At 63.2% G+C, this 25,761-nt stretch overlaps 2 protein-coding genes across 6 annotated transcripts in view; both read right to left on the reverse strand.

Annotated features, from left to right (window-relative positions):
* Position 1: 1 nt before the first annotated feature.
* Positions 2-4,066, reverse strand: CLIC3 (chloride intracellular channel 3). The gene is made up of 6 exons (XM_074845879.1): positions 3,642-4,066; positions 2,755-2,864; positions 2,263-2,388; positions 2,018-2,124; positions 1,506-1,681; positions 2-1,140 (listed from the first exon to the last, which is right to left on the reverse strand). Exons 1-6 carry the CDS (start codon positions 4,023-4,025, stop codon positions 979-981), a joined length of 1,065 nt encoding a protein of 354 aa, XP_074701980.1. The 5' UTR covers positions 4,026-4,066; the 3' UTR covers positions 2-978.
* A 75-nt stretch (positions 4,067-4,141) lies between these two features.
* The window catches only part of ABCA2 (ATP binding cassette subfamily A member 2), a 36,767-nt gene continuing 15,147 nt past the window's right edge, over positions 4,142-25,761 (reverse strand). Inside the window, exons 11-49 of one of the 5 annotated variants that reach the window (XM_074845895.1) lie at positions 25,376-25,504; positions 24,922-25,089; positions 24,510-24,606; positions 23,944-24,117; positions 23,758-23,860; positions 23,022-23,136; positions 22,478-22,668; positions 22,102-22,252; positions 21,599-21,803; positions 20,882-21,046; positions 20,387-20,567; positions 19,881-20,093; positions 19,368-19,564; positions 19,101-19,283; positions 17,870-18,054; positions 17,649-17,769; positions 17,091-17,381; positions 15,775-15,993; positions 15,510-15,612; positions 14,792-15,123; positions 13,992-14,205; positions 13,710-13,815; positions 13,275-13,386; positions 12,826-12,886; positions 12,404-12,578; positions 12,204-12,319; positions 11,800-11,947; positions 11,441-11,564; positions 10,480-10,612; positions 10,187-10,304; positions 9,864-10,042; positions 9,410-9,551; positions 8,940-9,074; positions 8,602-8,705; positions 8,230-8,322; positions 7,837-7,939; positions 7,557-7,694; positions 7,111-7,317; positions 4,142-6,845 (exon numbers count right to left, since the gene is read on the reverse strand). In XM_074845895.1, coding sequence (XP_074701996.1) covers positions 6,810-6,845; positions 7,111-7,317; positions 7,557-7,694; positions 7,837-7,939; positions 8,230-8,322; positions 8,602-8,705; positions 8,940-9,074; positions 9,410-9,551; positions 9,864-10,042; positions 10,187-10,304; positions 10,480-10,612; positions 11,441-11,564; positions 11,800-11,947; positions 12,204-12,319; positions 12,404-12,578; positions 12,826-12,886; positions 13,275-13,386; positions 13,710-13,815; positions 13,992-14,205; positions 14,792-15,123; positions 15,510-15,612; positions 15,775-15,993; positions 17,091-17,381; positions 17,649-17,769; positions 17,870-18,054; positions 19,101-19,283; positions 19,368-19,564; positions 19,881-20,093; positions 20,387-20,567; positions 20,882-21,046; positions 21,599-21,803; positions 22,102-22,252; positions 22,478-22,668; positions 23,022-23,136; positions 23,758-23,860; positions 23,944-24,117; positions 24,510-24,606; positions 24,922-25,089; positions 25,376-25,504 — 5,967 coding nt within the window. In that variant the 3' untranslated portion in view covers positions 4,142-6,809. Of the gene's footprint in view, positions 6,846-7,110; positions 7,318-7,556; positions 7,695-7,836; positions 7,940-8,229; positions 8,323-8,601; positions 8,706-8,939; positions 9,075-9,409; positions 9,552-9,863; positions 10,043-10,186; positions 10,305-10,479; positions 10,613-11,440; positions 11,565-11,799; positions 11,948-12,203; positions 12,320-12,403; positions 12,579-12,825; positions 12,887-13,274; positions 13,387-13,709; positions 13,816-13,991; positions 14,206-14,791; positions 15,124-15,509; positions 15,613-15,774; positions 15,994-17,090; positions 17,382-17,648; positions 17,770-17,869; positions 18,055-19,100; positions 19,284-19,367; positions 19,565-19,880; positions 20,094-20,386; positions 20,571-20,881; positions 21,047-21,598; positions 21,804-22,101; positions 22,253-22,477; positions 22,669-23,021; positions 23,137-23,757; positions 23,861-23,943; positions 24,118-24,509; positions 24,607-24,921; positions 25,090-25,375; positions 25,505-25,761 lie in introns of all 5 variants that reach the window. The other 4 variants (XM_074845897.1, XM_074845893.1, XM_074845896.1 and 1 more) reach the window with 4 other exon arrangements.

Raw genomic sequence — 25,761 nt, forward strand, 5'->3', positions numbered from 1 at the left:
ATTTCAGCTAAACGTGGAGGGTCAGGGGCTCAGAGGAGTTCACTTTCCTGCCAGCTTTGTGCCAGTGGGCTGATGGGTGAGTGGTTAGAGCCTTCCCAGCCCCATGGAGAGCTGGGAGAATGGGCCCAGCCCTTGCTAGGCACTGGGAGGGGACTGGGGGATCCAATGCGAAGTCCTGCAAGGAAGGAGAGCTGCTGGGGCTGGTCACTCCAGACGCACGCTTGTCTCACTTGCAAAGCCTTTATTGATTTCCAGGAGCTCTGATACATGGCTTGGACTTGCCCCGTTTCACCCCCATCCCTCTCCCAGATCTGCTCCAGAGAGCTTCCTAGTTGCTGTTGGAGGACAGTGCTCTCCCCTCACCCAGGATGATGGGGCTGGCCATGTCCACCCCCCGTGCCATCCCGCCGGCTCCATTCCCAGGCCTCTGCCGTGGCTGTGCCAGTTCTCCTCACCCCGTGCAGCTCCTCGGGGCATCCTGCGGTGCACACTGGCCTGGCACAGCCCTGCCTTGGCTTGCTCTGCTGGTGGGTGGCACAGAGTGTCTCCGAGGGAGGCTGCAGGGATGGGCGCTGCCCTCTCTGCCCCACAGCCCTCTGCTCTGGGCAGCTTTTCCTCCCCAGCTCCTGCCCTTGCCCTCGGCATTGCAGCTTTGATACGGATGGTGCCTGTGGCTGTGGCCCCCTTGCACCCATTCTGATGCTTGAGGGACCACAGGGCAGGTCACGGGGGTCCTGACCAGGCAGAGCGGGTGGCACAAGAGGTGAGAATGCATTTGCAGGCTCGGGGTGGTGCAGATTGCTGCCGGCACCGTGGCAGGGGTGCCAGCTGGGGGAATTTGGGTGCCAGGGGCACAGCTGATGCTCTCTGCCCTCCCACGTGTGTGCAGGCAGGACTGTGGTGGTCATGGCAGGACCAGGGTGGGCACTAGCCTGTTGCCCAACCCTGGTCGTGTGCCCACCTGGGCGCATGCCCGGCTCACTGTGGCAACCGGACCACGGAGCGATAGGCTTGCACAATTTCCTCGCTGTTGGGGCAGGTGTATTTGAACTCCTTGGTTTCGCTGGCGCTATTGAGGTAGCGCCACACAGCCTGCAGGTCCTTGGGGATCCCAAAGCGGCGGTAATGCTGGCACACGACCTGCGAGCAGAAATGGGGTGAGCCCTTGCCCAGCATCGTGTGCCTGTGGTGTGCCAGGGAGGGCCCCGTAGCCGGGGAGTGGTATTCATGGGCAGGAGCCAGCCAGGAAGGGTGGCGGGGGGCTAGGGGACATCCTGGACACTGCATGGGACAAGGGGATGCCAAGGGGAGCAAGATCTGTGGGAAGGCACCATGCTGGGCAGGGGTCATGGGGAGGGGGGTGCCGGGGGGCACCCAGGTGATAAAGGGTTGAGAAAAGAGCTGGGGATTGCTGCAAGCACCCAGCAGGAGGTGAGAGCATGGGGCTGATGGCATCGAGAAGCCGGGCCAAGGGGGGGCACATGACACCGAGTGCTTGCGCTCACCTGAACGATGTTGAGCTTGGGCAGCAGGTTGCAGTCGGCTAACGTGAGCTGGTCCCCGTCGAGGAAGCGGCGCTGGGAGGCCCGGAGGTGGGGGTCACGGGCCAGCTCGTACTCCAGGGGGGCACTCAGGTACTCGTCCAGCTTCAGCAAGGCCCGCAGCAGGTTCCGCTGCAGTGCTGCGGGGAGGGAGGCAGCGCCTCTGCATCAGGGCACAGGCCCGCTGCAGGCACCGTGCCCCGCGGGTCTGCCGTGGCCTCCTGCCAGCCCATCCCTGTGCCCAGACAGTGCCTGCCTGCAATCTTCCTGCCTTGTCCAGGCAGGCACCCACCCCTGCCCTCCCAAAAGAGCCCTGGCATGGCCACGCTGACTGCGTGGAGAGGGGCAGTGCCTGGAGAGACCCGGCTGTGGCCTGGGGCAGGGGAGGGCTGAAAAGGCTCAGGGTGACCTGACCAGGCATCAGGCTGGTGGCACCTGAGAGGTTGCATGGGATCTCCCCCTGCCCAGCTCCTCACCCTCGTCCTGGGCAGGCGCTGGGTTCTTGATGAAGGTGGAGAACTTGTGGAAGATGTCATTCCCGGCCAGGCTCGACTCCCTGTACTGTGGGACCAGGCTGGGGAACCTGCAGGGACGTGGGCACAGGTGAGGAAGGAGGCAGGGGCTGGCAGGCTTATGTGCTGCTTGCCTGTCCCCCCTCTCTCAGCCCGTCCTGCCCCTCTTTTGTCCCTTGCCCCATCTTGGGGCAGCGCCAGACACTGACATGGGGGGGCCCAGGTGATCCTCCAGGAAGTCCTCGATGGTGACGGTATCGGTCTTGGGCTCGCCGTTGTAGAGCAAAACGGGCAGCTGGGCACCTGGTGCAAAGTCCTTCAGCACGTCCAGTGCCCTGCGGGAGATGGGAACGGACGCTGATGCCTCGCAGTGCCCAGGGCTCTGCAGGGCACCTCACGTGTGTGTGTGTGTGCGCACATGCGTGTCCTGGGCAAAGGGACGAGGTGGTGCCCCTAGGCTGCCCCTGCTTCAGTGTGTGCCCACGGCAGCTCCACCAACGTCCCTCAGGCAGCAGTGGGCAGCTGTGGGAGGGTACAACAGACTCCACACATCCCACAGTACCCACCCTTCGCTCCTCTTCCCAAGGTGTTGGGGACCTACCACCCCCCCATCAGTGTGCCAGGGCAAGGCTGTCCCACCCTGCCCATGGCCCTGACCCCACGGTGGCAATGGCCACGGCGGGTGAGGGGACATGACTCACCTCTTCACATCCACGGTGGTGAGGGTGAAGGGCACCCCTTTGAGCAGCAGCACCATGAAGAGCCGCTGGCAGAAGGGGCAGTGGCCCACGCTCTCCCCGTCCTCGCTTGCCTGTGGGCAGAGAGGGAGAGCTCAGCTGCCCCTTTGCCCCGGCTTGGCTGTGGCGGGGGCAGCGCTGGCCAGGCCCCCCCCAGTACATGCAGGGTGAGGGTGGCAGGGCGCATGCCATCCCCCTGCCCGGCCAAGCTCATGCTGGCCGCAGGCCGGGGAGCAGCACTGGCAGCCCGTGGCACCCACTAGCCCAGGCAGGGTGCCAGCCCCTGGCCCCCACCTGCTCCTGGGGCCGCCACGCCCCACCCCAGAGCAGCCTGCGTGGCATGGCGGGTGCTGGCCTTGGCAACCCTGGGGGACCCGGGGCCCCCAGGCTGCTCCAGCCCTGCAAGGCCGAGGGGGCAGCGGCTTGGGGGCAGCTGTGGGTCAGGACAGCCCAGCTGTGCTGGAGGAGGGCGATGGCCGTGCTGGTGGCCCCGTCACCCCCAGGCGTGATCCCAGGCGGGCCCTGTCCTGCCCTGCGCAGCCGGACAGACTGCCCGGGCCGGGCGCTGGCTGGGAAGGGCCCCGCCGGTGCAGGCAGGTGCTGTGGTGGCCAGGCTGCTGGGCAGGGGGCCGTGCTCTGGGGGGGGCACTGCAGCCCAGCAGCCCCCGGGCACGGGCAGCAGCTGTGCCCTGGAGATGAGCCCTGAGCTGCCCGCTGCCTGCCCAGGGCCCCGTGGCTGGGCACTGCGGTGGGCAGGGACGGCTGGGCCACCCCAGCCCAGCGATGCCAGGGGTGCCAGCCAGAGGTGCCCACCGGCCGGGGGGACCCCAGGCCCCCATGACCCCCCTCACCTTGACGAAGAGCTGGATTTGGGGTTTCTCGGCCATGCTGGGTGGTGGCTGCCGGCTGAGTGGTGGCTGTGGCGCGAGCACCCGTGCTGGAGCCGCGGCCCCTCCCAGCCCACATTCCTCCCCGGGGTGCACCCGCTCCCACCCACGCCTGGCCCCACGGTGAAGCCGGGGACGCCCTGCCGTGGGGCCCCGGCCACCGCTGCTGCTGCCAGCCCCAGGCCAGCAAGGGCAGCTCACAGCATCACCAGCTGCAGCAGCTCCTGCCTGGGCCCCCTGCCTGCGCTGCCCGTGCCCTGTGGAGCTTTGCACCCCCAGCCAGCCCCACCGCCCGTCCTGGAAGATGCCCAGCGCTGGGCATGGCCTTGTGTTGTGCCCTTTGCCCATGGCAGGCTTCTGTACCCCCACCCCAGGGCACTGGGAACCCCCTGCTCAGCCCGGTCCCTCCCCAGGCACCCAGCCCTGGCACTCCTGCCCACCAGCAACCACACAGCCATGCTGGCTCCAGTTATTATTTTTTATTTAAAACGATCATTATTTCACATTTCATCTTTTTTTTGTTTCTTTTGCTTGCAATGTACAGGCTCCTCCAAGGCGTTCCCACCCCTCGGGGTGCCCCGTGCCTGGGGCCGTGCATGGCACCGGCGCTGTGCCCATGGCTGGTGGCCAAGGACGTGCAGAGGGAGGGCGAGGCGGGAAGCGGGGCCAAACTCAACGAAGCGAAATAGTGTTAAGGCAGCGGCCACCCCTGCCCTGGGGCGATGCCCTCCTGCTCCCACCCCGCTGCCCCCCTCGGGGTGCCCCCAGGCGGGGTTTGTGCCTGGACAGGCCCAGGGCACCCAGACTGTGTGGGCACGCTGTGCTGGGGACACAAAAGCATGTCCATCGACCATCAAAAGCCACAGGGCATGGGGACAGCGGCATGGCAGCGGGTAGAGGCAACTCTGTGGATGGGCGGGCTGGTGGGGGGGGGTCTGTGCCCAGGGGGCCAGCGCCATCCTGGAGCCCTGAGCAACAGGGCAGCAGGGCAAGGACAGAGCACAGAGCAGGCACCATGCCCGCCCTGGGCTGCCACCACTGAAGTCACAGCTGGGGACCCAAAGATGACACTGTCCCCTCTCTCCCTGGTGGCAAAGGGCTAATAACCCCAGGCTGGCTTGTCCCTCACAGTGCCCACCCGGGAAGGCAGAGCGTGCCCAGCAAGGGAGCACCCGCGCTGCCCACCTGTGCCACCCACCCCACGCCAGGACCAGCCAGTTTTCAGTATGCCGTTAAAAAAAATATGGTCTGAAAAATCTGAAAATAGAGCTCATCTCCCCCAAATTTTTCCCCTATTGAAAATACTGTATATTGTATCACAATCTATAGCAGGTGGCATACAGGACTGGCAAGACTGGGGGGGCATGGGGACAGCAGGAGGGTCAGCTGCCACCTGGGTCTGTCCCCGCTCCTGTGCCCTCGAGTGGGGCCGGGGTGGCCCCATGGGGTGTGCTGCCCCGTGGCAGCGAGCTGGGGTGGCTGGTGCTGCCTGCTGGCTGCGGGCAGGAGCCAGGCGGGGCCTCCAGACAAGCCCATGCCAGGGAGGCAGAAAGGGCAGTGGGGACATACACGGGTAGCCCAGCCTTGGGTGCTCCCCGGGAAGGAGGGGGCAGTGTGCACGGCCACCCCAGGGCGCTGCGAAAGCCTGGGGCACCCATGGGGTGGCTGGTCAGGGTCAGTGTCACAGGCCCTGCCATCACCCCATCCCTGGGCACGGCCGTGGGGCGCTGGAGAGCTGTGGGGTGCTGCTGGGCCACGGGTGCTGGGCACGGCCCCCGTGGGTGACAAGGCAGCAGGACCCTCTGCAGAAAGGAGGGGCACTGCTGGCCAAGGGGTGCCCGCTGCTGGCCCTGTTGATGCTGCCAGCCCTAGGTGACTGTGCCAGCCCCAGTGACAGTGCCAGCCCCACGCCACAGTCCATCCTCCCCTCCCCACCACCCCAGGCACCACTGCCAGGTTGCGCCAGCACCCAGCCAGGCCGTCTTGTCCCTGTACCTCAAGGCCACCCCACTCCCAGCTTCAAAAACCGTCCTGGGGTGTAGCAACCCCTCTCCCAGTACCACCAGTGACCCAACAATAAGAAACCAGTGCAGGTGGCTCCTGTACAGGGCCAGACACTGAACAATGAGTGCCAGGGCAAGGGGGACAAGGAAAGGGACACAGCAGAAAGGTGGCAGAGCTGCAGCAATGCCCTGTGGTGGGGGAAGCGGCCGGTGAGGACAGGCAGGAGGGTGAGGGGCTCTGGGAGGAGAGACGTGGTTGGGGGCAGAGGGGAGAAACAGCTGGTGCCAGCGTGTGAAATACCCTGTGAAATACCCCTCTGCCCCACCACGTGCCCCTCTGCAGGGGCGCTGCTGCCCGGCCCCGGGGACGGTGCCGAGTGCCCCGCGCAGGCATGGCAAGGCCAGGCAGGGCCACGGCGTCGGCAGCCTGCGGCTGGCAGCAGTGCGGGTGGGCAGCAGGCAGCAGCGGGGCCAAGGCCCCCGTCTCAGGCAGGCTGGAGGTCGCTGGAGGTCACTGGTGACATCCCGTCAGTGACAGAAATGAACTGTGGGTGAAGCACCAGAGCTCCTGCCCCTGCGGCGCTGGAGCCCGAGCTCCACACAGTGCCAAGGGCAAGCGCCAAGCCAGGGGCGATGGAAACAAGGCGAAAGCAGCCGTCCTTCCTCCTGCCCTGCCAGGGCCAGGCCTGGGGCGTGCCAGTGCTGGCGGTGCGGGGGGAGGGTGTCCCTCAGCCAAGGGTCCCCAGGGTGGGTGCAACGTGGGTGTCCAACCAAAGGCATCGCTCACAAGCCTCGTCTCTGCCACCAGGCGCGTGGGGCTGGCGGTGCTGGCACCAAGCCGTGTCCTTCTCTGCTCAGTCTCCGTCCGTGGCACGCGCTGCCTGGGTGAGCCGGCCAAGGACAGTGGCCCCTGGCACCATGCAGTGACACTGCCGCAGAGCTGAAGGGGACAAAGGCCACCCAGAGGGCAGTGGCTCGCAAGGTCCGTCCAGGCCGGCACAGTACTTGCCGTGTCCTCCCTGGCATGTGCCACCGGCCACGGCAGCTCCGTTTGACGGGGCGAAGGGAGGGGAGAGGCCAAAAGGGTTCAGTGGCTTCACAGCCAGGGGACGTGGCTGCCGCCGGGGCCTCAGCACAGCGTGTCCGTGTTGAACGAGAGCTGAGCCTGTGGGCAGAGACAGGCAGGGCTCAGGGGCTGGGCTGAGCAGGGGCTGCCTGCGCTGCCCAGCACCCCCCGTGCTGCTGGGGCCAGGATCTGGCCCGGTGGGGGGAGCAGCCGCCCCTCCCAGAGAGCTCTCTCTGGTCCATCCCTGGCCCCACCATGTTCCCTTCCCTCAATGAGACCCGACACCGCAGCACCCAGCCCCAGTGTCCCGCGGCAGGAACACAGCTGGGACCAGGGACACCTAGATCTGGGGACAACCTCTCACCCTCTCCTCCTCGAAGCTGATGAGGCCTTCGTCATCGGTCTCCAGGTCCTCCTGCTCCTCTACCACAAGGGCCCGCAGCTCTGTGGGGGCGGCCCGGGGGCGCAGCAGGCTCAGCACACGCTCCAGGGGCGACTGCAGGGCACAGCTGGGGCTTGTCTCCTGCTGCTCCAGGTTGTCGCTTTGCTTCTTGGCAAAATTCACAAACACCTGGGGGGGCAAAAGGGGCAGGAGGCTGCGAGGGACCCCTGCGAGCACCTCCACACCCTGGCTGCCCCTCGCCTGCCATCTGCGCCACTGGAGACAGGCCCCAGCACATCCGTGGGGCTGTGGCTGCCACCATGCACCCCACCATGGCTGCCCCATGGCACTTTGACACAGCCACCCCTCGGCACAGCCACCCTCCCTGGGGACAAGCATCCAGCTGCCCACACCGTCCCCACTCTCACATTGTCCAGCGTGGTCTGGCTGACGGAGTAGTCCTCAATGCCCAGCACGTCCACCACCTGCTCCATCTTGCTGAAGACCTGCGCCAGCGAGATCTGGTCCGACTTAAGCTGGTACTGGGCCTTGGTGTGGTGCCGCTCCTGCAGGGGACACGGAGGTGACACCCGTGACTCCCAGATGCCCTCCCATCACCCCACAGCAGGTCCCACAGGTCTCCCTTGGGGGACAAAGGCTGCTTGCACCCCAAGGTGGGGGCTGGCACCGCCACTGCAGGGAGCTCACCTTGAGGACAGCCTCAGGGAAGTTGCGGTTGAAGAACCTCACCACCTCCTTGACATTGAGGCTGGATTTGGTGCGCACTGTGATCATGTAGCCATCGCCAAACCTGCACAGGGACAAGGGACCCCATGAGGACCTGCCCCCGCCCTACAGCTCTGCAGGGAAGGACCGACCTCACGGGAGGGGAGTACGCTCCGTGGCAGCCGCTGCACCCACCAGAACAGTGCCAGGACAGCCGAGTGAGCCCACCCCCTCCCTGCCCACCCTCCAAAGCATCACCCCCATGAAGGGCTGACACCTTGCTGCAAGTGCCACACTGTCACCCTGCCATGGGGGCCTGGCCCCCTCCTGCCCCACAGCACACGCAGGGTGCTGGACCCCCCGCCGGGCTCTTACCGGTTCTTCAGGTGCTGGATGCTGCCGAGACACTTGAGGCGCCCGTTCACCATGATGGCCAGGCGGGTGCAGAGCGCCTCGCACTCCTCCATGCTGGGGAGACAGGGCAGGTTCAGCAGGGTGGCGTGGGGGGACAGCGCTGGGGGCCGGGGCCGGGGCAGGCGGAGAGCTGAGCTCCCCACGCCATCACCCGGGTGCTGCGGCCCCACCACCAGCGATGGGAGAAGGTGACAGAGGGAGCCCTGGGTTCCCTCTGCTCCCCGTGCCCCTGCTGAATGCCATCCCCCCGGGACCAAAGAGCCCCCGCCCGCCCGCGCAGCACCCCAGGTGCTAGGAGGCACCGCAGGTGCAGCCAGAAGTCCCCCCCCGGACCTGTGGGACGTAAGCACCACGGAGCGACCCGTTTTGATGACATCCAGGATGAGGTTCCAGAGGAAGCGCCGTGCCTTGGGGTCCATCCCTGTGGTGGGCTCATCCTGCGGGACAGACAGCGCCCTCAGACACGCCAGCCCCCGGGGGGACCCTGCCACCCCCTCCCTGTCCTAAGCCCAGCTCAGAACACCATCCCACACCCCAGGAGACTTGTGGCAGAGCTGGGGACAGGCAAGTCCCACCCAGGGTCATTTCTCCACCCCAGCCCAGCGCCAGCCCCAGGGACACAGGGGGTGGGAGGAGGACCCAGAGGCAGGGTGCTGGAGCCCAAGACGCACCAGGAAGATGAAGGCCGGGTATCCGATCAGTGCGATGGCTGTGGACAGCTTCCTCTTGTTGCCTCCGCTATAGGTGCTGGCGGGCTTGTCGGCATACTTGGTCAGCTCCAGCTTCTTCAGTGCCCACTTGACCACCTGCAAGGTGCGGAGGGCTGCTGACACCTGCCCAGGCCCTGGTGCTGGCAGAGCTGGCAGCGAGCAGTGGGCAAGTGGACCAGCTGCCAAGAGGACCACAAGCACTGTGCCAGCCAGAGGAGCCCCATGGCAGCCCCTGGCACGGCTGTGAGCGTCGGTAGGGGCCTGTGAGCCCGTGTGCCCAGCCCTGGCACCCACGTGGGCATTCCACTGGGGTGGCACTGCCGTCAGGGTGGCACCACTGGCTCAGATCCCCACTGGTGCCTGGGGAGATGCCATTCCCATGTCACAGGGCCAGCCCATGCGCGCTGGCAATCGCCCGCCCAGAGCCCTACCCTCTCCTCGTCCTTCCAGGGGATGCCACGCAGGCGGGTGTAGAGCTCCAGGTGCTCCTGGGCTGTCAGCTCGTCGAAGAGCGCATCGAACTGGGGGCAGTAGCCCAAGCTCTGCTGGACCTGCAGGAGCTCCTTCAGGATGCTGTAGGAGAGGATGAAGGGCCGTGGGGAGAAGAAATTGCTTTTCTGGAGCACCCCATTGTTCACCCCCCTTTCACGTGCCTTCACTGGAGCATCTTCTACCTGGTAACCCACAACAGGCAGCCTTGGCCAAAAGCTGCTGTCACTTGTCACCCCCCAGATGACAGTCAGCCCACAGCCCACAGGGCTGTAGAGTCTCGCGGAGCCACATGGGCAGATTCACTCTGCTTCATGCTGGGAGGCCCCCAAGCAGACCCCATCGCATTCCCAGGACAGCAGGCAGTCATCTCCCACCCAGCCCGTGCCCCCCAACCTGTGCCCATTAACAAAGGCCTCTCCGCCTGTGGTGCTCTCGTCCCCCGTCAGCATCTTGAAGGTGGTCGTCTTGCCCGCGCCGTTGACACCCAGCAGCCCGAAGCACTCCCCAGGCCGCACACCCACGCACAGCCGGTCCACGGCCAGGATGCGCCCGATCTTACGGGACTTGTACACCTGGTGGGGCAGGGGATGGGGGCTCAGCCTGCCGGGAGGCACCTGGGCCCCCAGCCCCAATCCACGTCCTTCAGATGGGACGGCTCCGAGGTGTCTCCTTCCAGCCCCGGCGCGTCCCCCACTGCCGCCACCCCGCTGCTGCACCTTGGTGAGGTTCTCGATCTTCAGCATGTCGTTGTCAGCGTCGCCACGCAGGACACGGTGCCGCTCGTTGGCCACATCGATGTCGTCCTCGATGGGTTTGGTGGAGACGGGCAGCCGCCTGCCGGAGGGCACACAGGCAGAGTGGGCTTGCAGGCATGGGAGCCGCCTGCCTGCATCCCTGCCGGGGACGGGCAGCTCCCCAGCGCGCACCCACTGCAGGGGCAGCCTTGAGCTAAGGGGTCCCGATGGCAAAGCCCCACCTAGCCTAAGCCCCGCTCTCCAGCTGCACTCACTGGGGCTTCCGGAAGAAGTTGTACTGGCACATGATGGTGATGAAGAAGCCAACAAAGCCTTCGATTGTCATGGCAACGAGGCCCCGCGTCACGATGTCCCATTCGAAGGGCGATTTCATTTTATCAAACTGCCCTGAGTGGTGGGAAGAGGAGAGAGCAGCTGAAGACACCTTCCTGTGGGGACAACCTGCTCATACATCTTGAGCTGGCCTGTGACAACGACGCTGTCCTGCTCCTGTGTGCCCTCCCCTGTCGCAGCTGCCTGTGCTGGTCGGTGCCGCTGGCACCAGGGCTGGTCACAAGGCTTCCCATTCACAGCACGCGTGCTGCTGAAATCATCCTGCAACTTTTCAACCTCAGTAGGATGCATCAACCCAACTGAGAGTGGGTATTGGATGGATTTGTCAGATCCTGCCCCAAAATTGCCCTTCACGATGCCAGCAACACCTGGGTTACATACAGAAGCTGCTTGAGAAGCAGAGAGCAGCAAGAGGGTTTTGAGGCCAAGCTGAAGCTGTGAGTAGCAAAACGCTCCATTTGTCTGGGCAGCGCAGCCCTGCAAGAGACCACGTCGGGAAGGAAAGAGCCCTTGCAGTCTCCATCCCTCCTACCACAGCTCGGCCTCACCACGGCCACCACAGCCCCATCATGGCCCCGCCACAGGCAGTGTGCAACACCAGCAGCAAGGCACAACTCTGCCAGGGGTCACAGCCTCCTCTCCCCATGGGGCTGCTGTTTGGGATGGCCCAAGGAACCATTTTCAGCATCACTGGCACTACACCAGAGCTGACCCTCAACTGTGTCTCTTCCTGCACCCCAGTCTAGTTCACAGCCCCTGGCTTTTTGCTCCAGGTTACTCTGGGCCTCAGGAAGCCCCACAGGGCAGGTGGAGGGGAAGTGCCAGCCCTGTGGGATGTCCACATGCCCTGGAGCAAGGGAGGAACGGAATGAGCAGCCATACCGATCTTGGCATAGTATTCATTGATGTATTCGTTGTAGGCCATCTCCATCAAGCCATGGCCCAGGTTGTAGTTAGGGAATACAAGGAAGCAGCTCTTCAGGTAGCTGTTCACCACCTTCAGATCCTGTGGGGACAGGCAGAGAGGACACGACCCTCAGGAACACCCCTGAGGACTGTGAGCACGTGGTAGGATCAGGAGCCCCAGCAAGATACAGCCTGGTCAGCTCTCACAGCTGACTGCTGGGAGCAGGAGTCTGGAGCAGAGACCTCCTGAGGTCTCTCCCAGCCTGAGCTGTCCCCTGACCTGATGGCAGCTTCTCCCTTCCTGGCAGCCCCAGGCAGAGCTGTGTCTCTTGTACCTTGTCATGCTCAAAGAGCTGCAGTAGGAATGTGGCGACGGTGGCTGTGATGCCGATGAAGAGGTTGATGACGATGAGGAAGACGTAGGCAGAACTGGGCACCTCGAACCAGAAGGAGGCAGGGTACATGATGGGAGTGATGGACCAGCTGGGAAGGCGAGTGGCAGGACACACATCAGCATGGCAGGAGAGGGACTGGGCAGCACCAACCATCGAGCCTTGGGATTGCCCATCTCCCAGCCTTGTCCTCCCCGGGCTCTCCCTCCCCAGCCCTTGCAGGCCACCAGCTACGGGAGCTGCAGAACCTCAGCCAGATGGGCAGCCCCACGCCCAGGTCCTGCCCGCGTAGCCACAGTGCAGATGGGGCACCGGAGGGACCCACCAGCGCACCCTGACCAACGTACCCGTAGAGCAGGAAGAGGGAGAGGACGGCGGGGAAGTTGGTGGGAGAGGTGTACGCCGGGAGGTCGAACACGAACAGGATGATGATGCAGCATGTGGCCGGCACCAGGTAGTTCAGCTTGAGAAAACAGAAACTTCTGTGACTGTCCACTCACAGGCCGGCCCTGGGGGCTCGCTGGGTGGGGCCAAGCGCCCTGCTCACCATGTCCCACACGTAGTTGGCCAACCAGTAGATGACGGGGTCGCAGCCACTCACGAACTGCAGGTGTTTGGCCTTGGTGGCCTTTTCGGCCACCAGGAACACCACGAAGCTGGCTGGCACGAAGGACATGGCCACAATGATGAAGATGGCAATCACTACGTCCGTGCCTTGCAGGCTGAATGGGGAGCAAGGAGGAGAGCAGCTGCCCTCAGCTGCCTGGGGCAGGGTCACCTGTCCTGGCACGGGACAGTCATTGTGCATGGGGCAGGGAACGGCACAGGGACCCCCGTGTCACCACCACCCGCTCCCCCTGACGCAGCCTGCAGGGCAGAAGCCCCAGCACTCCCCTGAAAACTGCGGAGGGGAGCTCCCTCCCCCCCACAGGACAGCCACCCTCCCTCAAGCCCGCTCCCCAGACCTACAGGTAATCCAGGGACAGGCTGGCGCTCGTCTTGTTCATGGGGTGGTTGGTGACTGTGATGCCTGCAGGAAGGCCCAAGAAGGAACATGGAAGCATGAAACTGTCTCAGGACAGAAAGTCTTGCCCCCAGCCTGCCTGGTCTTGGGTCTGAGCAAGAGGACGGGTTCCCTCCCTGCAGCTTGGCAGGAGCTGAGCTGCCTGAAGCAGCCGAGCACCTCAAGGCCGTGCCCTCCCGCACCAGCTGGCAAAGAGCATCCTCGGACACATTGCAAGTCCAGGTGCCAGTTGGCAGCACCTCAGGAGGTTCTGCCCCAGTGCAGACCCTGCCTGTGTGACCCCCTTGCCTCAAATGGGCACTAGTCTGCTTGGTCAAGGGGGGACACTGCACTTTAGAGCCTGGTTGGACCATGCCCTGTAGCTTCTGCCCTTAAATGTCTCCAAGGCCCTCACCATAGGCAGCAGGGTTGCCTTTGCTCTTGGGCAAGTTGGCTCGCAGGATGGCATTGTTGAGAGCGTTGAGGTAGGTGGGCATGCTGTGATAGCCCTTGTTGTTGTAGAAGACCTGAAGAAGCAGAGAAGAGGGGTGGGAGGTGGCAAGAGAGCTGGGCCCATGGCAGAGGTACTGGAAGGGCGGGATGGGATGGGACAGGACAGCCCCAGGGCAGGCTCACGGCTGTGGGGAGAGCAGCCCGCTGCTGAGCATGCCGGGCAGGAGCTGCAAAGCGAGTCCCCCTGACCCCTCGGTGGAGAGCGCTGCCGCAGAGCCGTGGGCGAGGGGGCCCTGCTGTGCAGGCACTGCTGTCTGCCCCTTCTCCTCCCCACCCAGGCCACGGCTGCCGCTGCCCACCCATCTCCCAGCTCCCGCGGGGCGCAGCGTGGTCCCACCTGGGCTGTTCTCCGGACAGCAATCTTGCGCACCGTGGCAGGAGCCCTGGCCCCGAAGGAGGCCGGGATGGATTTCTGGACGTTGCCGAAGGTGAGTGCCCCATACCTGCGGGACAAAGCACCGCCGAAAAGCTGTGACCACTGTCGCCCACCTCCAGGAGCAGGGTCCTGCTCGAGCATGATCCTGGCTCCCATCAGCACCCCAGGCAGGTGTCCCCAAGTCCCTGGTCCCCCGCCCCTGCTAAACAGCACAGAGCAGACCCTCCCAGTCTTCCCTCTTGCCTGTGCAGCCGGAAGCGGTCCGAGGTGTAGAGCAGATACTCGGAGACGTTGCGCCCTGTGATGTCTGCCAGGATGTCCCCTGTCACCACCTTCATCTGTGGGGGGTGACCCCCTACACCGCTGGGGCAGGAGAAGCCAGTCCCCTGCATGGAGCACGTGCACTTGATGGGCTCGTGGACAATGCGGGGCAGGGCAGGGGCCGAGGTCACGGTCTCTGAGGAGCAGAGAGGGCAGCTCACAGCCAGGCTCCTGCCTGCCCCGGCTGCCTGGGACAATGTGGGGGTGGCAGGGTGCTCAGCTGAGGGGTCCCAGCTGGGCAGGGAGGGAGCACTCTGTCCCACTGGTGTCAGCTCCCGCTGGACCAGAGCTGGTCTGTGAGAGGGCTTTTGTGTCCTGGTGACAGAGAGGGACCAAGAGATGGACATGGGGAAAAACTCTGGGGGACAGAAACAGTTCACAGTTCAGAGAGAGAGCATGAAGTGTGGCTGGAGAAGACAATGACTGGGGACCGAGCAGCCAGCCCAGCAAGGGTGACGCACAACTGGCCACAGGGCTCTCAATGGTGTCACTGTCCCAGGGAACTCCACTGGCACTGCTGGGGCAGAACAGGGAGCGGTGCTCCAGGGCCAGCACCGGCCCTGAGCCAGAAGTTCAGCCCAGCAATGCTCTGCTGTGGCCAGGCCAAACTGACAGGCACTTCCAGGGGTCCCTAGAGCTGCTCCTGGGGGGAGATAGATCATCTCCCTGCTGGAGATGAACCCCCGGCCCAGACAGAGTCAGGCACCAAGAACAGTTGATACCTTTGACGGCGGAGGAGAAGGTTGTGGAGTTCCAGGCACGGAGCAGGTCCTCATCCACAGAGACAGGGTAGTCGGAGGGGGCTGGGGATGGTGGCGGTGGCACAAAGTTGGAGAGTGGCAGGCCCTGAGTGAAGGAGTCAATGCACATGGCGTCGAAGTACTTGGCCGCCAGCATCTTGGACTCGTTGCTGTCAAGGTTGAGGGTCTGCATGGGCTGGTCCAGTGTGTTGTTGAAGGCCGTCTTGAGCACACAGGTGGCCCCCACGCCGGAGGGCAGGTGGAAGGTGTTCACCAGCTGCTGGGGGCTGGCGTCAGGAGACAGCCTGATGCTGCTGGGAGAGGAGCAGGTGAGGAGGACCAAGCAGTGGGAGACACGGGTCTCATCACCTTGGCCATCTTCTGCTGGGACCTCCCCGAGGCCCTGGCACATACCATGACTGAACAGGCACAGGCACTACAGCAGCACACACAGCCCAGGCCTGGCATGAGCCAAGCTGCCCATCACAGCCAGCACCAGGGCTGGCACATCTCCCAGAGACACCCTGAGGACGATGAAGGCTGCCTTCTGCAAGGCGATGTGGCACCGGCCAGGCTCTGCTCCAAGCCCGAGCCAGCCCCAGCACCTGCCCCGCTGCGGGCTGCCCTCCCTGCTGCCCCCATCACAGTCCCAGGGATGGGGATGGGGACGGGATGCTGGTCACCAGCGAGTGGCTCTCACCGGTACTCGTGCCGCTCCTCGTTGGCGTAAGGAATGAAGTTGCCCTTGGGCTGGGTGTAGTTGTGGTACTGCGATGGCGAGAGGATGAGGGGCGGCAGGTCACCTGCAGGGACAAGGACAGCAACCTGCTGGCATCCGCAGCACCACCGCACACAGGCAGACGAGCTGAGCACCCCCAAGCATTGTGCTCACCACAGCCAGTGTCCCCAGCAGCCACACTGGGGCAGGCAGAAGGGGCCACCAGCAGCCCCCAGCATGCAGGTACCTATTTCGGGCACGGAGAGTGCCACCGTCATGGCCACGCAGACGAAGAAGGCGGGCAGGAGGATCTGTGAGAAGAGGGCCTTGGTGTTGCGCTTGGCGCAGTGGAAGCGTTTGACGATCAGCCCGTGGAACTGGCGCAGCTTCAGCCACGAGCCCTCCAGCTTGAAGCTCCCCTGCCCAGCCAGGTCATGGTCCTCTGCCTCCACCTCCGCGTCTTGCTCTGGGAGGAGAGAAGGATGTCAGCCCCCCGGCACAGCCACTCCTGTGCCCGCCTTGGTCCCCAGGGAGCTGAGCCAGGCACCAAGCTGGGCACAGCCACCCAAGGGACAGGGTGGCACCCAACCCTGATGGCCACCGAGCCACAGCAGCACCACAGCGTGAAGCAAGGCAGCTGGCTGGCAGGTTCCTCTTGGCCCAAAATGGGAAACTTAGACAACAGTTTTAAAAAAAACACCTAAATTGGCACTTTTTGGCAGAACCCCTCCATTTTCCTGTCAGCTCTCCCAGCTGACAAGAGGTCAGCAGTCAGGAACAGGGGACAGGACGTGGGTGTGGGGACACGGCGAGGCAGCGGGCTGGGGCTCAGGGAGCTCTGCCGTGGCACTGTCGCGGCTCTGCCTCCCGTAACCCAAATCACAATGCTCAGAGCAGCCCCGGCCAGAGAGGCTGAATTAATCATGGCAAGAGCTGCTGGGATAACCCAGAAAAGGATTTGTGAATAAAACAGCAGCCTCAGGGCACTGCCTGCATCCTCTGTCCTCCAGCAAACCCAGCAGCCAGGCAGGGAGAGCCACTAGCCCAGGTCAGGGTACGGGGGGCAAAGCCACCAGCTGGAAGATGACTCCGTGCCCCAGGGCCAAGAGGAGACAACCCAACCGGGCGCCGGTGTGAGGAGCGAGCGCGTTAGTGGGGCGAGTCTGCAAGGTGGCACTCACGGGATCCCAGGGAGGCGAAGGGCAGAGCCAACGCCGGCTGCACCCGCACCCGCTGCCTCCATGTCACAGCACAGGACCCCTCCACACACATGCTACCAAATTTGGGGGACCAAACTGGTGGAAGCACCCGTTCCCAGCCCTCCCACCCAGGCTGTGGTTCTCTGGGTGCAGTGTCGGCATCATCAGCCCCCCGGGGGGTCTCACCCCAGCAGGTACAGCCCCCCCATCCCCAGCACACCTACACGCCCTGGCCAGGGCCAGCTCTGCCCTGCCCAGGCACAGGGACAGGTGCTGGTGCTGCCACTGCCCTGGCCACCCTCCCGTGTCCCAGCCAAGTGCCTGCCCCGGCCCCTGCCACCGGCCAGGCACCGGCAGCACGAACCTTGCAGACTGATGTTATCGGGGTCCTGCCGGTTATCAAACAGGGGCGCGTAATCCCCAAAGAATTCGGAATAAGCCCCACCTTCGTCACCCCGCACAGAGCCCACCGAGGAGGCCGAGTGCAGGGACGCCTGTGACTGTGCCAGCTTGGAGCAGGTCACCAGGTTGCTGAGCTCCACCTCGGGCTTCTCCGGCACAGTCGCTTCGGCCAGAGGGTCCCCATTGGCCTCGGGCTTTGGGCCCAGCTCGGGGGCAGGTGGCCGCAGGTTGTCCTTCTTGGACTCTTTCATGTCTGGAAGGAGAAGGGGTGTTGCCACTGGCCATGCCACCCCTCACCATGGTGTGGCATGGAGTGGGGACGGATCTGCTCTGCAAACCCAGAGTGGAGCAGAGGCCGTCTGCCCTTGGCTGGGGTGGGCTCTGCTGGCGACCACTCCCCGCCCTGGGAGAGGAGACGCCTGTGGCCATGCACAAGGTGAGAAGAGCCCCCAAGCCCATGCAGAGACACACAGCCCCTTGCCAGCCCCAGCAGCACCGTGTGCCCCCGCACTGCCCGTACCTGCGTCGCTGTTCTCCAGAGATTGGTCTTCCTCAGACACCTTCAGGAAGACCTCCTCCAGCGTGGTGTCCATCAGCCCGAAGCTGGTGAGGTCCAGCTCCTCCAGGCTCTGCTCCAAGTGCTGCGGGGGCAAAGTGCCATGTGAGGAGGGCAGGAGGTGCCTGCAGTGCTGCAGCCCCTGCAACTGCCCGCCTGCCCACACCACCAGCCCCCGCGAGTACCTGGAAGAGCCTCTCGAAGCAGCCCTTCTTGACGGCCTCGCTGGGCAGGATGTAGGAGAGCTCAGTGTTGGTGTCTGAGATGAGGAGGCAGGAGGCCACGTATTTCTTGATGAACTGGGAGACACGAGGCTCCGAGCAGGGGCTGATGGAGGAGTGGGCCGGGGGGCTATGTGGCTGGCCTGGCTCTGTGGCAGAGGGGCAGCACCGGTCGGCCACTTGGCACCCAGCCTCCCACCAGGACCCACCACGTCCACCCTACACCCCAGCGCCGCAGGGGCTCCTCCAGCCTCCATCACGGGGTGTTGGCAGCCTCCCGGCTACCCTGCCTGGCCTGGTGTCCTGGTTTCAGCTGGGATAGAGTTAATTTCCTTCCTAGTAGCTGGTACAGTGCTGTGTTTTGGATTCAGTGTGAGCATAATGTCGATAACACACTGATGATTTAGCTGTTGCTAAGAATGCTTATCTTAAGGATTTTTCAGTTTCCCATGCTGTGTCAGCGAGCTGGTGTACAAGAAGCTGGGAGGGAGCACGGCCGGGAGAGCTGACCTGAACTAGCCAAAGGGCTATTCCATGCCACAGGACATCATGCTCAGTACAGAAACTGGGGGGAGCTCGCCAGGAGGAGCAGATCGGCCAGTGTGTGGTGAGCAAGTGCACTGTGCATCACCTGTCTTCTCTTGGGTTTTATTTCTCTCTCTTTTTGTTACATTCCTTTTTCATCATCATCATAATCATTATTTTATTATTGTTGTTTTGTTGTTATTATTATTATTATATTTTACTTTATTTTAGTTATTAAACTGTTCTTATCTCCAATGCACAAGTAAAAGTAAAACCACGTTTTACTTTTTTTTTCAATTTTCCTCCCCATCCCACTGGGAGAGGGGAGGAGTGAGCGAGCAAGTGGCTGCATGGTGCTTAGCTGCTGGCTGGGGTTAACGCACCACACCTGGGGACAATGCTCTGCACCGCAGCCCACGCTGGACGTCTCGGTGGGCAGCCCACGGCCTGCACAGAACCAGTGCCTGGAGACAAGTGCTGCCACACAGGGTCTAACTTGGCATCGCTTGATTTCTCCTGTCTGGGTCCCACCTCCTGCAGCCCTGCCCCATCCCCCTCTGCCCTCCACATTGCCTAAGGAGTTTGGGTTTGACCACTCGTTCCTTTTCTGGGCTGAAGAAGGACTCATCCCACCTACTCCTCTAAACACGCGTCCCGCTGCCCCCCAGACCTGCGCCGTTCCTGGTGTCCGACTGCTTCTTCACTACTGTCAGCTTGTAGCCATCACCATAGGTGCTCTTGAGGAAGAGCGGGGAGCCACAGCACTTGAGTTTGCCATGGGAGATAATGGCAATGCGGTCACCCAGCAGGTCGGCCTCATCCATGTGATGTGTGGAGAGCAGGATGGTTCTCCCTGATGGCGGCACAGAGCCTCAGCGGAGGGGTCCGGGCTGCTGCAGCCAGGGGAGCAATGCTGGGCTCTGCCCACCTCTCTCACCTGGCTTGTACTTGAGGATGAGGTCCCAGATGGCCCTGCGCGCGTACGGGTCCACACCAGCTGTGGGCTCATCCAAGATCACAGCCCGCGACCCACCCACGAAGGCAATGGCCACCGACAGCTTCCTCTTCATGCCCCCCGAGAGAGTCTGCACCAGGGAGTGGCGTTTGTTGGAGAGCTCCAGGTCCTCAATCATCCTGGGGACAGGGGAGAAGCACCAGGGATGCCAGGGGGGGCTGTACTGGCACCCAGTGCCTGCGGGGAGCACATGATGCCTCTTCCCCGCGTGGTACCTACAGCCCTCGGCTGCTGGGAGAGCCCAACTGCAGCCAGACTACAGAAGCATCTTCTGCTACCTTCCACAGCCTGATACCCCAAGTTTTGGAAAAGCTGGTGGAGTTGCTCCAGGGGACACCTCTGCTACCAGATCACCCACCATGGCTCAGCCAGCAGGAAGGGGACCCACTCAGGTAAAAGGCACAGATGGGGCAAAAGGAGCGGGAGAGTGCCTACTTGTCCATCTCCTTGCGGATCTCCTCCTCTGCCATGCTCTTGAGCTGCGAGTAGAACCAGAGGTGCTCCTCCACCGTCAGCCTATCGAAGAGCACATTGTGCTGGGGACACATGCCCAGGTTCTTCCGGATCTCGTCCATCTCCGTCCGGATATCGTGGCCGTAGATGGTAGCAGAGCCCGAGGTTGGAGGGAACAAGCCGGTGAGGATGGACCTGGATGGACAGAGAAAGGCAACAGTGTGAGGGACCTCGTATTCCTCCATCTGGTCCCAATCCCAACCACCACCTTCAAGAACATCCGCTGGGCGCTGAGCAGAGCAATGCCAGTGCAGGGCCATGCACCTGCTGCCTGTCCCCCTTTTGTGCCACCTCCACATCCACACTGCTGCCCTCTGGGCGTGGCACCAGCTGCCACACAGCCCTGCAAGGGCATCAGCCAGCACCTTCCCCACCCACTGCAGCTGGTCAAAAGGACATGGCCCATGTCCACCCTGACAGGCACTCACATGGTGGTGGTTTTCCCCGCGCCGTTGTGCCCCAGGAAGGACACCACCTGGTTCTCGTAGAGGTTGAGGCTCAGCTTGTTCAGTGCCAGCTTCTTGTCTGTCTTGTAGACCTTGGTGAGCTTGTCAATGCAGACAACCAAGGGAAGGTGGGTTGGCTCCTCCTCGATGCCCCGTGTCTCCTCTGCTGTGAGAGCAGGGTGGTGAGGAGCCACGGGGTGGCAGGGAGGCCAGGCTTGGAGCGGGACTCCCCAGGGGATGCACCTCCTTGTCTCCATCCCATAATGGCTGTGCTGGCTCATGGCCCCTTCCCCTCTGCTTCTCACCAGCTTCCTCCCTCCCACACCACAGGCAGCAGCTGCCAGACAGGCAGCAGAGCCTGGCCCAGGACCTTGCCCTGACAAGGGCACAGGGGACACACGGGGGTCCATGCAGGACCCTGCAGCAGAGCCAGCGGCCACCTGGGCACCACCTCCCACCACCCCTGTCTGCCCTCACCCAGCCTCCGGCTCTCCATGGCACAGGCCTGATCCTCCTCCATGATGCTGAGGCGAGTGGTGCGGGACCAGGGCCAGGTCCACTCCCAGGTCTCCACTCGCCCATTGCCCAGCCAGTAGGACTTCTGGAAAGGGAAGTACCAGGGCCGCGGCAAGCCGAACATGCCTGAAAGCACAACCCCGACGGAGTCATGGCCAGCCCTGCACCCATGGCTGCACAGAAGCTGGCCAAGTGCCGGGGCAGAGCTCAGCTGGGTGCAGCCGTGGACATGGGCTTGGAGGTCTCCCCAGCTCAGGGACATCACTGCAGGGGGGGCTGCAAGCACCAGGGCCAGCTGGGCTCAGGGCAACGCTGCTGGGCTCTGTAAGGAAGCAAAGTCCTTTGGGCTCTGGGTTGGGGCTGGCTCATGCTTCAGGTTTACAAGGAAAGCAAAGGAAGCGGGTGAGACCCCTCCCCAAGCAGGCGATAAAGGGGAACAGTGCCCCAGGCATGGACACCTTGCTTTGCTACAGGTGGCCAGTGAACTGAGACACACGCCTGAAGATCTCCAAGGAACCTGCTGGTGTCACCACTGGGGCAGGGCATGTGGGCAGGTGTCCCCAACAGGACACACACAGGGGACCCTGAAGGCACGCTGCGCTGAACCCCACCACGTCAGGTGGTCCCCAGTGAGGAGGCTCCCATAAGATGAGAGGTGCCCTCACGCCCCAAACGTACCCGGGTGCACAGCCTCAATGTACCATGTGAGCACCCCATACACCACGGCATCCACGATCAGCATCATCATGGACAGCAGGAGGTTGAAGTCATCTCCTTCTACGGGCGACTGGCTGAAGGTGTGCCACTGGATGCCCACGCCAGCTACCTCATACAGTGCAAAGTACTTGGAACCCAGCCCAAAGGCCGTGGTGGACATGAGAGACTGTGGAGAGGTGGAGGGAAGAGAAAAGGACATCAGCAGGAACCACAGGCCTGCTCCGGAGGAACAGGCTGGGGCAAATTCCTACCTGGTGCTGCCCCACCCAGCCCTGTGGAGATGCTCCCTGTCCTGGGAGGAACCAACCTTCTGGAGATGCCTCCAAAGCCCCATGGGGAGTTGGTTCATACAGGCAGAGGTTTGCCCAGGGCTTGGTGACAGCTTGGTGGCCTGTGTACTGGACATGGGGTGCCTGGGGCAAACCTTGGGCCAAGCACCTCCCCAGCAGGCACATCCAACTCACCGCGATGCACTTTTCAAAGGCCGTGATCTTGTCATGCGCCACCTCCTCCCGGATGGCCACGTACATGTAGGGCACGTAGCTGAGGAAATAGATGATGCCACCACAGGCAGAGGCCAGCTTGGCCTTGGAGTAGAGCACCGATACCAGGAAGCTGCAGGGAGGACAGCGTCACCTCGGATCCTGCCCCACCAGGGTTTTCCTCACACTGTCTGATTTTGGTGGTGTTGAGGTGGTAAACTGTCCCCTCAAACCAGCTGGCTGGGGCAACCTGTGCCCCTCCACTGGCCCTCGCCCACACAGCTCCCAGCACCCTCACCCCGTGGCACAAGGACTGTGCTGCCGCCCATGGCCTCAGCCCGCGGAGCAGGCAGCTCACCAGAACATGATGGTGGCCACTGCGTAGATGGCGAGAAAGAGCCAGATGATGAGGACATCGCTGTGCATCAGGACCTTGCCGTACTTCAGGATGGCAGTGAGCGCCGTGACTGAGATGGAGAGCTGGACAAAGCCGGTGATGAACCAAGCCACCCAATGCACTGCGTTGTTCAAGCCCATCATCTTCATCACCTGTGAGGACAACACTGCTCAGCAGGGCTGTCCCCTGCCTGCACATCCCCGCTGCCTCACTCGCCCGGGCTGGATGAGCAGTGGGCAGCACTGAGGGGTCCCTGGGGGCTGCTGGGAGTGGGCAGGTCACAGCACCCTGTGCCAGGGTACCAGCGGGCTCAGCTCCCTCTGGCGATGGGGAGGGCTTGGGCCGGGGACACTCCGAAGGACCAGCTCAGCCCAGGGATGTGGGATCTGCACCCACCCCAGCTCCCATGCCCAGGAGACATGGGGAGGGTGCCCATGGATGCATTGTAGGACTCAGAGCTCTGAGATGCCAGCTCCTCTGCAGGGACCTCTCCCACCATCCCCACCTCTTTCAGGCGATGCTCCTTCTCCGTCACAATGTGCTGGATCATCATGGCCACCGAGTAGACCCAGGAGATCACCATGCACAGGGGCATCATGTGCTCAATGACAAAGAGGAAGCTGGTGTGGTAGAGAAAGAGAGGGGAGAGCTGGATGGCTGCACCACCGCAGAGATCCGGGGAGATCCTGGGGCACAGGGCAGCACAGGGGCTCTCCCACCACCCGGGGACAACCAGCCCTCTGGTCCAGCAGCTCCTTAGTGCCCTGAAAGAGCTTCTTCAATGAGCCCATAGGACAATCTGGTGTCCTGGCTGCCAGGTCCTGGGCAGCAGCTGTGGGCTCAGCCCAGTGTCCTGCCTACCCTGGTGTGGACGTGGCCCTATCCACCCCCTGCCCTGGAGGGCTAGTGGCTCTGGGACTTCTCCAGGTGCTTCCTCCAGATCACCATGTTCGATAACCACCGACAGATACATGTGCTGTTCATTTACCACACTCCTTGTTCTCCTCAAATCTTTCAGCCTCCAAGACACCCCTCAGCTATGAGTTCCTCACTTCAGCTGCGAACTGGGCACAAAATTCTTCCCCCGCTTTCCCAGGCTGGTGGTCAAAGGAACAGACCTTAACTGGTTGCTCATCACTCCCAATGTCAGCGATCTCTCTCAGGCCCCCAAACTTGCCCCCAAACCTGTCCCCTTTTCCCAGTTGAAGTGTCCTGCCCCTGCCCATGCGCGTGTTACTCACTCGTCCCGGGTATAACACGGGTATGGGAACATCTGCACATAGTTGCCGGGTTCCACCACATCGTGGCCAACAAATGTGTTGATGAGGGCGCGCTCCATCATGTCTGGGGAGGACAGGCCACGCTGAGCGGGCAGTGCAGGCAGGGGCCAGGGATGCGGGCAGCTGTGGCACAGAGCTGGCACTCACCCTGGATCCAGACGAAGCCATAGAGGAAGTAGAAGCGGCCACCGGTGTTGGGGCCAGGCCGCCAGTATGCCCGCCGGATCTCGTTGGTCTTCTCTGTGAAGCTGGAGTTCTGCCGGATCTTGTACATGACATGCGGGGGCAGGGAGCCGTCCCTGTTGGTCTGGAAGATGACGCCTGTGGGCAGCAGGAGAGGCAGGGAGCCCGCTGGCACCACGGGAGATGGCCACACCAGCCATCCCACAGCAACGGGCAGGGAGGTTCAGCGTGTCCCAACCAATGGCACCGTGAGGGCTGTCACAGATGAGGAAGGTGGGCACGGCCCTGGCGTGGGAGCCAAGGGCACGTGGGCCGCAGGCAGAGGCAGTGGCAGAGCCAGGACAGGGGCAGGGCACTGCGCCCAGCAGGGCTCGGCCAAGGGCAGAGGACAGGTACCGCAAGATGCTTGGTCTGCTCCTCCACCACCCGGGGAGCCATGTCCCAAAGGCAGTGGCCCCAGCCCAGGGCACAGCTAGAGAAGGACATGGCTTCAGGGACCCCTGCAAAGGGTCTGCTTCCTGGGGACATACTGGCAAAGACTGTGACATTGTCCTGGTAGGCCTGGTTCAGCGTGTAGTTGACGATGCTCTCCTCATCCGGGAAGCCTTTGAAGATGTCCACACTGACCTGGTGGGAGGGGAGGGCTGATGAGTCCCCACTGGCCCTGACAGGTCTGGCAAGCAGACCCTGCACACGATGCAGCATGTGCCACCCACAGCCACCCCACAAGCCCCCGAACTCAAGAGTGGATGGGCACCTCCACCATTGACATCTACCCCAAAGCTCCTGACACTGCAGAAGCCACTATCTCCTCCATGGCTCCCATCCCATGGCCTTAAGGAGGTCTGAGTGGAGGTGACTCCTCCTCGGCCCTGCAGAGCCTGGCTGCGGGCGGTGGGTGCCGCTCCAGCACCCATGTTCCCACAGCAGGCACAACCTCACCTTGGCCATGAAGTGGACCCAGCCGCAGGCAGCATTGTCGATGGTGTCCAGCTGCTGGAGAAGGACGCTGGCGTTGGGCATGGAGAAGTTGCCATTGAGGAAGTTGTGGAGAACATCACTGTCGGAGATATTCAGGATCTCTGGGTGCTTGTGGAGGTCAGCAGTGAACTGGGACAGGGAGGGAGACATGGGAGGGAGAAGTTGGGGTATGCCCTGCCTCTCAGCCTCCTGTCCTCCCCATGGACACAGACAGGACCCAGTGCTACTCCTGGAGATAAGGGACAGCGTCCACCCTGCACAGGGAGCCAGCCGGGTCCTCGCAAGAGCAGGGTGGGCACCTCCTAGGAGCACCTGAGAGCTTCACATGAAGAAGCTACGAGGGGGCAGGACACCCCCTTTCCATCCCCAGGTCAGTAAAACCCAGGCAGGCTCAGTCCCCACCACACTATCCTACCTGCTGGAGCCAGCGGATGCGCCTCTGCAGCCTGCCCTCCTCCAGGTAGGCACGGATCTCAGGGGAGATGTTCAGCCACGCCTTGGCATAGTGGGTGACGTTGCCCACAAAGGCAAAGGTCTCGTTGGCCTAGGGGGGAGGAAGGTCACACAGTGGGAAGAGGCAGTGGCCCCCCTGCTCTCTGGGATGGCCAGCAGCCATGGCGGTACCTGCCCACCTCCCAGCAGGCATCACTACCCCAACAAGGGCCAGGGCAGCTGTCTGCTTCTGGCAGCGCTGGCTGGCAGCTGGCTCCTTGGGCTGGCAGCCCGGGCCCCGCTGAGCCTGTCTAGGCAGAGTGGAGCTGGTGGGAGAGGAAGAACGGGGGCCCCAGCCTCTGCACCCTC

This window comes from Strix aluco, chromosome 20 (genome assembly GCF_031877795.1).
Source record: "Strix aluco isolate bStrAlu1 chromosome 20, bStrAlu1.hap1, whole genome shotgun sequence".
Taxonomy (NCBI): Eukaryota; Metazoa; Chordata; class Aves; order Strigiformes; family Strigidae; genus Strix; species Strix aluco.